Source organism: Pleurodeles waltl, chromosome 9 (genome assembly GCF_031143425.1).
Source record: "Pleurodeles waltl isolate 20211129_DDA chromosome 9, aPleWal1.hap1.20221129, whole genome shotgun sequence".
Lineage (NCBI taxonomy): Eukaryota > Metazoa > Chordata > Amphibia > Caudata > Salamandridae > Pleurodeles > Pleurodeles waltl.
In genome coordinates, this window is record NC_090448.1 from 21,784,852 (window position 1) to 21,795,066 (window position 10,215).

Consider the following 10,215-nt stretch of genomic DNA (forward strand, 5'->3'; position numbering starts at 1 on the left):
TTAGTGCACCACTCAAGCAGTAACTATATTTAGAAGGGAATCCTTTAGGAAATGGCGTGCCATCAGCCGTAGCTTTTATGGCAGCCGAAATCTCTATGTCTGGTTTTGAACTCGAACGAGTTACCGCAGCTACAGTGGCGATAGCCACTGCCGACTTTGCAGCCTCATCAGCCAAAGTATTCCCAGCAACGTGTATTCCAACGCGCTGGTGTCCAAGTGTATGTACAACATGGACTTTAGGAAGCGTCTCTTTCAGACCCGCAACCTTACCCCACAACAATTTATGTTTAATGGTGTTGCCTTTAGAATCTCTGAACCCATTCATCTTCCAATAATGCAGCTATTCATTGAAGGATTGCACACAGTAGTAGGAGTCACAGACCAGCAAGGTCAATATCGCCGGCTCTGCATGCTCCAACGCTAACAAAAGAGCTTTGAGCTCAGCCAGCTGCGCCGTGCAATCTCCCAAGGTTTTAGTATAAGTATGTCGGGGGCAGAAAACTCCCCCCTCCATAGTCCCGCTCACCACCGCACAAGCAGCAGAATACTGTTGTTTAGTCCCAACCGCCGGTTGCGCAGAGCCATCGGTATACATGACCACTTCATATTGGTCAATAGGTAATGTGCCAGCAGGAACCGGGTACTCTATTTCATATTGAAGAAATTCTTGAGTCTGCAGCTTAGGGTCAAATATGTAATCCACATCAGTGGCCGTCAAAGACGTAGCCCATTGTATCCACCGCGGGTGTAAAGCTTTCGAATTAGGAACACTCGCTTTTGTAACAGCCTCCAAGGCCGGAATTGGGGAAACGACAATAATGCGTTGGCCCTGGGCTAGCGGTCTTTCTTTGATCACAGCCATCTGTACTGCAGTGAGAATTTTCTCAGTCTGTGCAAAACGTTGTTCTGCAGCAGAATACAAGTGGGACTTGTATGCTATCGGGACTGTCTCCCCTTCATTAAAGGTGACATACGTAAATCCAACAGCCCCAGGAATCACCCTGATGACCAAATTAGTTTTATTGTCCCGCGTGTGTAAATGTTTAACTGCTAAGAGATCATTCTGCAGCTCTCGTAGTATGTGTGTATGCTCAATCGTCCAAAATCTACTTGAAAAATTCGGGCGAATTAGTTCATATAAGGGTTTTATACGTGTAGCATAATCAGGAATGTAAGTTCTGCCAAAATTCAGAAACCCCAACAAAGACTGGAGCTTCCGAACCGTATTAGGAGGCTGCAGTAAAGCACATTTCTCCAAAAAATGTGGCGCCAGGCTCTTGCCGTCACTCGATAACTCATATCCCAGGAAAATAACACTGAGGAAGGCAATCTTCGATTTCTTAAAATTAAACTTATAACCAATATCAGCAAAACCCACAACAATGCGCGATACGCGACTGAGATGTTGTAGAATCTCATCGTCCGTCAAATAAATGTCATCAACATATGATAACGCCTCAGGGTCCAACTCGTGCAGAAGTTCAGTCACACGAGCCGAGAACAGTCCTGGGCTATTCTTATACCCCTGAGGTAAACGACAAAACTTTTCTGAGAGCCAAACGCACTGAAACCGGTATAGTCCCGACTTTCGGGTGCTATATTCTGGCAGAAAAATCCATTCGAGATATCCAAGGTTGTTTTGTATTTTTTACGCACTATATTATTCATAAGCGCAGCGCTATGTGAATTCTGTATAGCATATGTGCGTGTATGACTATTCAAATGTCTGTAATCCACCACTATCCTATAAAAATGGTCCGGTTTAGCAACCGGAAATAAGGGATTATTCATCGGCGAGACACAAGGCTCAATCACACCTTGGTACTCCAATTGTGTAAGAATTTTCCGAACCGATGCCCTTGCTTCAAATTTAATAGGATATTGCGGCTGTGGCTGAGGTTCTCCTTTAATGGGAATGACATGATAAGGTGATTGTTTATCCCACCCCACATTATTTCTATATAGGGCGGGGGCTTGTGCTAGAGCCCATGATTTACCATATGACTCCGCTAGTTCTCTCGGAACAAGTGGTGAAAAGGAAGGCGCAATAACCTCCTCCCCAACTGGACAGTCGCGAACAAAGTCAGGTGGCCAATCTTGTTCGGCCAACAGGACATCATATGATTTCACCATATGGTCCCAAAAGATGGCGTGTACAACGCGGTCAATGTCCCCTTCTAATCGTAGAGTCACAAGATATACTTGATCAGGATCAGAGACTCGCATATCCGCCGTCTCGACTTGTATGAAGTCATCAGTTGCTTTCGCCTCCAGATGCTCTAGAAGACTCCGGCGAACTATTGTGACCTCTGCCGCGCTGTCTAACAGTGCTAACGCCCATGTCTTGTTCGTCAAGAGAACTCTCTTCTTGAGCGGCATGTCTAACTGAGACTGCTGCCACTTTCTTCTTTTTAAACTGCTGTTTTTGTTGCAGCGGTTTCTCTTCTTGTTTAATAGAAACCTCCGCTGAGCGTTGTGAATCCTGTCTCGGTTTCACGTACTCTGTCCTCCGCTCTGACCGCCCACCTCTCTCACTTCTTTTCTCCGAGGAGTCCTGAAAGGAACGAGATTGGCGCGTATCAGTATATTGATATCTATCAGGCGTCTTCAAAGTATCCCTATTCCTGAGATTATACTTATTTTGTGGGGTCTCCGGTTGCGGAGACTGCCCACCATCTTTCTTAGGTGTTTGCTGTTTCTTATCCCAGTGCTTTTTCGCACCCTCAGGTTGCTGTTGCTTAGAATTATCCTTATTATTTTTACCCTGCAATTGTGGTTTCTGCGGTCGAGCCCCTAGGCTATCACGACCAATACTAGAATATGTTTCAGCTATTATTCTCGGAAGTTCCCGCTCCTGATTAATCTGCGGAACGTCCCGAAGACGCATTCGCACTGCTAGTGCTACTGCCTCCCCCTTGAGATTACTCAAAATAATAGAAGAAACCGCGTCAAAATTACCCATCAATTGCATGCCTAAATCCAAGGCAGGGGCAGCCCCATATTCATCCTGAATTTGTTTAAGCACCTCCGGCAAATTAGCCAAAGTCGGTGTACCGTGTGCTGTAGTATAGAGAGCGGCAAACACCGTGCCCCAAGTATTACAAAGATCCACTGTAGGAACCATCCCATACGGCAAACACATCGTCAAAATTCTATGCTTATCCTGAGGTCCCGTATGGGGAAATACTGCCTCCAGCGTATTAATTTTTTGCGCCAGCCAAAATGGAGTCTCCTCACGTTTAGCCGGTACCTTGCCCATTACAGAGTGTACAGTGGCCGGATTTATTCCCGGCACCACTGCATGTGGATGAGCTGGAGCAGCACGCGCTGCATTAGTATTTAATGTCTGCATCACAAACTGAACTAATCGTCTGTACGTCGCAGTTAATTCCACATATAAACAACGCACTTCAGCCACTGCCACATTTGCCACTCCAGGATATGGTGTATATGTAGCCAATAAAGGCCAGGTCGGACCATCATTACTCAACGGACCTAACCGTACTGGTGTTACTGAATGTGGGAGGGCGCCATCAAGCCAATTATGGTGTTCTTGATAAGATAAAGGTATTTCTAAGTATGCATAAGCCCTGTATTGTCCAGGGACATTCGCAACAGTATATTTGTGAAAAGTATTTGTACCCCCATCAGCTGCTGGAAATACGACCCAAGAATAAAAAAGTTCTGATCTATAGGCTGCATGGGCGTCCACCACAAAAGTGACCGGACCCCCCTGGACCGTCAGTCCATGTGCTATCAGATGACCCGTGAGCGGAAATCGCATATTAAGCGGTATATCTACTACAACTGGATTCGCCATTAGTATAACAATAATAGCTCTAGGACAGAGAAGGCACACCAATATCGGGGTATTTCCTTTCAAAGTTCAAGCTTGAACAACCAACCACTAAGTAATAGGATGTACCCAACCTGTGGTGGCGGAAACCCTCAGCCCCACGGACTTCTCCGCATACAGAACCGAGGAGTCAAAATATATACGAGACCGAGACAGTCAGTCGGACCCAAACATTAGAGCCAGGCCCCACGTTGGGCGCCATGTCGTGTGGGCTCTCATTATCCTAAATGAGACTACTGGATTTCTAGGCAGCAGGATCGATAACGGTGTGGGGGACTGAGTCTGACCCACGTGTAAGGAACCCTGTCACCCTAAATCCGGTTGTTGCTCCGGCTAACTAGCAGTGCCTCATTTCTCCGACGGGGAAGAAATGATTGGGCAGCAGAGCGCATGATATCTTTGGAACTTCTCAGGGAAGTCGTGGTCACTCAGATCCAAACCAACTCTCTCATTCACTATATGGTCTCATATACAAATGACAAAGACAGTATAAGTTTTATATAATTGTTTTAATAAAACGACTGTATTTTAGATATTAAGGCGTGAGCCGCAATAACCAGAAAAATACAACATAGTAGGATTGATATAGTAACCATGAGAGTAAAACATAGAAATAAAGTTATCATAATTCCTAACCGTTTCTACTCTCCCTCTGCTTGTTCTATTTAGTGCACAGCATGTTAAGCTTTCAGCTTGCCTTTCTGTATCACTAGGGAGACGGACACACTCATACCTGAGCAAAGGCCTGTGATCTGGTTCAGCATCTGCAACGAGGCAGTCAGCGTCTAGTTGTGGTTCCCTGGTCGGAATCTCCCTCTTGATGTATTGGGACAAGGAAGTGATTTTATAACTAACATGTCATCGTGATCACAAAATGTTCCTGCGCAGGAATGGCAAGTCTAGACTCCTACCACGTCTATCGGCAATGTACCAGACTGTATCCTTGACTAAAGCACAGAGTGAATATGTTATGAAGAACTCCAGTGCTGAAGTAGGCAAAACAGTGTGATATGAATAAAAAACAACACCGTAGAACTGGCTATTCTGTAAAATAACAGTACGAAGCCTAATAGAAAGCATTTAGAGTAAAGTGCACAGAGGCTCTAAGCTGTTAGCAAATGAATAAAATATATTTAGGGCAAAGTGCACAGAGGCCTAAGGCCTGAAGCTAATGCGCAAAATATACGTAAAACTGACCACACTACAGTTCCACTCTGGCAACAGGGACAACTGTAACCCAGGCTTTCCCTCAAACAGGCAGAGCAAAACAGTGGTGTCAAGAGATGGGAAAACACACAAAGTCACTTAGACTGACAGCCCTTCTCTATAATTGAACCAACGCAGCAGTTTTAATAGCAGATAGTGTGACACCTGCAAATGTTTAACCTGTCTAGAAGAGTTCAAAAGTGTAAGAATGGTAGGTAGCTAGTCATCATGGTTTGTGGGGTGCTGTCTGAGATGATATTCCCTCACTCATACACTAGATGCTCTAGGTAACGTCAGTGCTGCCTGCAAAGATCACTGACAGAATATCGAAAACTCAAATATCACGTGGACAGAATACCGTGTCATAGCTATCGAGGGCCACTACATCGAGAAGGTAAGTGCCAATAGGTAAGTATATATTTACTGTTCCTAACTTCACATCTACATACTTTGAAGATGTGTATATTGTCAAGGTACTTCTATGTGGAGTTATAAACAGTAAATCTATACTTACCTATAGAAACCTACTTTCACAATATTTTCAACACCATATTTTGTCCCACGATATTTGTGTTTTTGAAAGTCTTTCTAAATACCGCCTTGCAACTTGTGGGTAAAGTGTGCTTGCCAAGCACTGTGATTCAGCATTGGCAGGGACCTAGCTGTGATTGGGCACTGAGCTGGCAGAGTCTTTCATTGAGGCTGTACACGCAAGGGCATAGATCGTGTGCGCAACATTTGATATTCCTGCGCTATTTGAGATCAGTCAGCAAAGGCTTGTTATGACACTGAATGGTGAAATAAACAACCCTTTGGGAAGGCATGGCAAGCTCCTGGATAAAGTGAGAGATTTCAACAAACTTCAGTTTTCCAAGAAGGCACTGATTACCTTGTTGTTTTGTGGAATTGGTGTGCTTGGAATGCCTGGTTGCAATTTCTTTAGTTTGTGTCCATACAGTACCATGATGCACTGATTGATTCGTTCAGCTTTGATTATAGAGAAGGTGGTTTCTCCAACAACAACTGTTCTCCATGATAACTGCACTCGTTTGTAGTTGTTAGTTGATTTACCTCTGTTCTTAGCTGAAAACTCCAGCATACCTCTTAGCATGAGGGTTCTTGAAGTCACCTCAGAGGTAAGATGAATAGAGGGGACAGGTGAGCTTGCCATGTTGAAGACATCTCTTCCTTGGGTTGCCTGAGTCCAAAGCCCATGACATATCATAGCTAAAGAACCTCACAGCTATGTCATTAAATGATACACCTCATTTGCAGAGCAAATCTTTCACAAATGGCACAGTATGTACACAATTAGGGCTACGTTTTCCACAAGTCTTTACTGGCAACTGTTTAACCTGTAGGGTCCCCATTGTCTATGTTACAACTCCCTATCCCTCTGACGTATAGCACACATCAAGGTTTATCAGTGCGTGAATACTCAGATAATGTAACATCCGACTCTGCTCCGCTCCATGACATACCAAACCCACACCTCATCCACATCTCACACAGGTGTGAGAAACTATGAATACCTATCAAAAAACATGAGTGAGTGAAAGGCTGTTTTCAAAGAGGCTGAAAGTGTTTTCCTTTTCACATGCCTCTTTTCACCATCCACAGGGCTATTCCAGAATCGCCGGACCTTGCTCCTGTACTCGCCGGACCATGACGCCTTCAAGATGCTCATCGAGACCCTTGCTTCTGCTCTCAAGGACCTCCCTCTGGCGGTTGTGGTTGACCTGTGGCACCGTGGGGACCTGGATAACCTTGGCCCCATGCAGTGGTTCCATCGCCAGCGACTGAAAGTCGTAGAAGAGGGTGGAGTTGTTGTCCTGGTATTTTCCAAAGCGGCACTGAGCGCATGCGATGACTGGTTTCAATCCAAGCCAAGGACGACTGGGTCCATGTCCTGGAAGGATCCACACAGTGCATTTGCCGCCGCATTGAACTGCGTCCTGCCAGACTTCCTTGAAGGACGGTCCTCTGGCCGCTATGTGGTGGCATGCTTCGAGGATCTCTTTAACCGGAAAAAAATCCCTGTGATTTTCCAAAGGGTTCCTGTTTTTACATTACCTTCGCAACTGACTGATTTCCTATTAACACTGTCTAAAGGGGTTCACACGTTACCCAAGAAGAGCTTGCTGAAGGGGTACTCTCAGAAAATTAGTAGCCGTCTTCAGGATGCCATCAATCAGTGTCGAACAGAGGAGAGCAATTTGTCTTCAAAGCGTCAGTGGGGAGATTTATCATCAGAGACATCTTCATCAGACTATAACAGGGACAGCCTTGAAGTGCACCACCTGCTTTAAAGTTGGAGACTTCTTGTGATGGCTTTGCCCACTGAGAGAGGCTCTGGAAATCTCCCAGTAATTGCAGAATCTCCTCCTTGGGATAGTCTTGCCTTGCTGTGTGTCGGTGGCAAGGATGAGTTAGAGATCCCACCACTGAGTGCGCCATACAGCATCCAACGAGCCTTACTTCTGCACTAGAGGGAGTACACAGTGCTTATGATGCCCTATAAATACCATGGAAACAACCAGTACATCTCAACATCAAAAGTTAATCTGTCGCATTCACTCCACAGATGGGATTCAACCAATAAGCAGTGTTGCAGTGAAAGAGTGCTTGCGTGGTAGGCCACAAAAGAATGAAGTGGGTGGGTTCTTGTTCTTGCGGGATCACAAAGCAGACAGTAAGTTTCTCAGGAATAGCTTGTCTGTTTAAAAGTGTAACTTGTGTGATGGATATTTAAGGAGGACCTGGCTGGTCCTGGATTCCAGAATCAGAGATATTGCTGCATTTGCTTAAGAAGCTCATGGTAATTTCTGGGAGTGATAAGGCTTTGCCTGTGCAGCATGTCCACGTGGTAACATGTGGCTGTAGTTTCTGAGCTGGCCAGGACTGATTAATGAGGATTAAGGATTGTTGACATGGCTCTCTCTTCATCAAATAAGTGCCAGATGACATTGGCTGGATGGAAAACTGATGGTTTCCTGCCTGGAAAAGATCATTTCAGACTGATAGGGGTAAACGTCTGTGCCCAGAATTGACTTTGTGTCGCAGTCAGTGGACGATGATGACATATGGATGTTACACTTGATATTAAAGTACTCTTTCATATGCATCACATGCCCACCATTGCTAAAGGCCTAAAGGCACAAAGCAGGCCTCCAGGTGGGCAGACAACAGGGAGAAAGTGGAATTTCACAAACCATAGGAAATCCAATGAGGCGTGAGAGCTGGAGAAGGTCAGAATACCCCAATCTCCAGATGGGATCATGTGCCAGGGAATGGGCATAAAATATGAGGCTGATGCACCGTATTACATGATTATATTACATGATTGTATTACAAGTATGGGTCGGCAGCTGAGCCAGGGTTGTGGCTTCGCTCTACATAGGCGTATAAAGCCTCCCTGCACGGAGGAGCCAACCAGATGAAGGATTATTGGAGGGTTACTCACAGGCATCACATAGAGAGCTGCTACATCTCCAAAGGACATGGGTTGTAGCTACTGAACCATGTCTTTGTGAAGATTCCCTTGAGCACCAAACACACATCGAATTTCCTCTGTAGTTTCCTCTTCCATAGATGTCATATTTATATATTTGTCTTGGTGAAACAGCTCTCTTCATAGGTTGTGTGCCTTTCTGTATCTTAGTGCATCACTGTGTTTAAAAGACCACAAGGTATTTTGAACAAGCAGAGTTTGCATGTAGTTCTCATTTTTAAAAACTTTTTATAAACACTTGATACACTGTCTACAGTATGCAACAAATGAAATATTTTTGCATATTGTACCATAATGAATGACAGTAAGAAACTGTGAAAACTAGCCTACACTCCCTCTTGGATTTCCTTCTGGGAGAGTGCACTCTTCATACCTCTCAACCCTAGACTTGCCCCCCAATCTTTACTAAATTATTCAGTTTAGCTGTCATCCTTCCTGATATCTCCACAATACCAGATCCAGGTGTTCAGTTTACAGTAGAGTCTGTTAGACTTTTTCATCCATCTGAGTAGAAGAACCTCTAGAGTTAAAAGAGAGGGCAGTGTTGGGCCTCTTATGGGGGGATCTTAGCAAATACCTGCATTCAACCTAACCTTGTTTTCCTTCCATAATTAACATAACAGTTGAAGTCACTGTTTCTATCAGCTCTAAGCCTTTCTGCATAAAAGAAGGAAAGCCAATAGCAGGGAGTTAAGATATTAAAGTTACTTATTGAGCTCAGCACACAGTCCCTCAATAGTGGGAATGGAAGCAAATAGAAGAACCTAAAAGACAGAAAGAAATCTAACAAGTGACTGTTTGTAAGTATCATGCCCTGGGTGCCCTTGGCATCATTACCAAGATCCTCTATTTCAGCACTGCAGCTAGCAGGAGAAGTCACTTTATCTTGTTCAGTCTCAACTCATTCTACTGACCAGAGAAGGAGAAAGGGCCAAGGAACCCTGACAGTATTTATAATCCATCCAGGTGACTATGAGCACTGTTTCCAGCTCGGGCCCTTCACGTGACAGGATAGCACATTCTGGGTGTTGCAGTTTTGCTTCCAGTGTGTTAATTAGAGTATCACACCTATGAACAACTATTTGTAGGTGAAAGGTTTAGGACTGAAGACAGTGTCCATAGGAACCTGAGGTGTGGTTACCTTATTTACAAAGGCGAGTACATACTGGTATCAGCAGTGTGAGCGTGAACCGCCCGAGCTTTCTCATAGGTTGCTGCTCACACCATTTTCTTATCTTATGAATATCTTGGATATGTAAAGTTTTTGGCTGCTAATAACTCCAGCTCTAATTAAAATATCATACAGGACAGTGTGTATCGTGTATTCTTGCATTTCGCCACACAAATTAAATTAAATATAATGACATCCTCCTGAAAACCTATTTCACTCTGTCAAGGGTCTTTTTCAGAAATGAGGCAGGGAATTATAGTCTCTTTCTCCTGTGCCTGAGACACACAAACCTTGTTCATTACAGACACATGTTTTCAGCTCCTTACCCATTCAAAGAGGGCTGTCTGTTCTTTAGTTTTAGGTATCACAGCACCTATTCTTAAAGTCTGGGTAGAGTTCTGGAACACCAAGCGTGAGCTGTGCCATCCTTGAGGGTGGTTAAGATCAGTGCTGGCTCCATCATCAGAGCTA

General features: G+C 44.5%; 1 protein-coding gene across 3 annotated transcripts in view; it reads left to right on the forward strand.

Moving 5' to 3' along the window:
- The window catches only part of IL17RC (interleukin 17 receptor C), a 167,861-nt gene extending 157,980 nt beyond the window's left edge, over positions 1-9,881 (forward strand). For all 3 annotated transcript variants that reach the window (XM_069206157.1, XM_069206158.1, XM_069206159.1), the window contains one exon: positions 6,683-9,881. In XM_069206157.1, coding sequence (XP_069062258.1) covers positions 6,683-7,371 — 689 coding nt within the window. In that variant the 3' untranslated portion in view covers positions 7,372-9,881. The remainder of the gene's footprint in view (positions 1-6,682) is intronic.
- Positions 9,882-10,215: the final 334 nt, after the last annotated feature.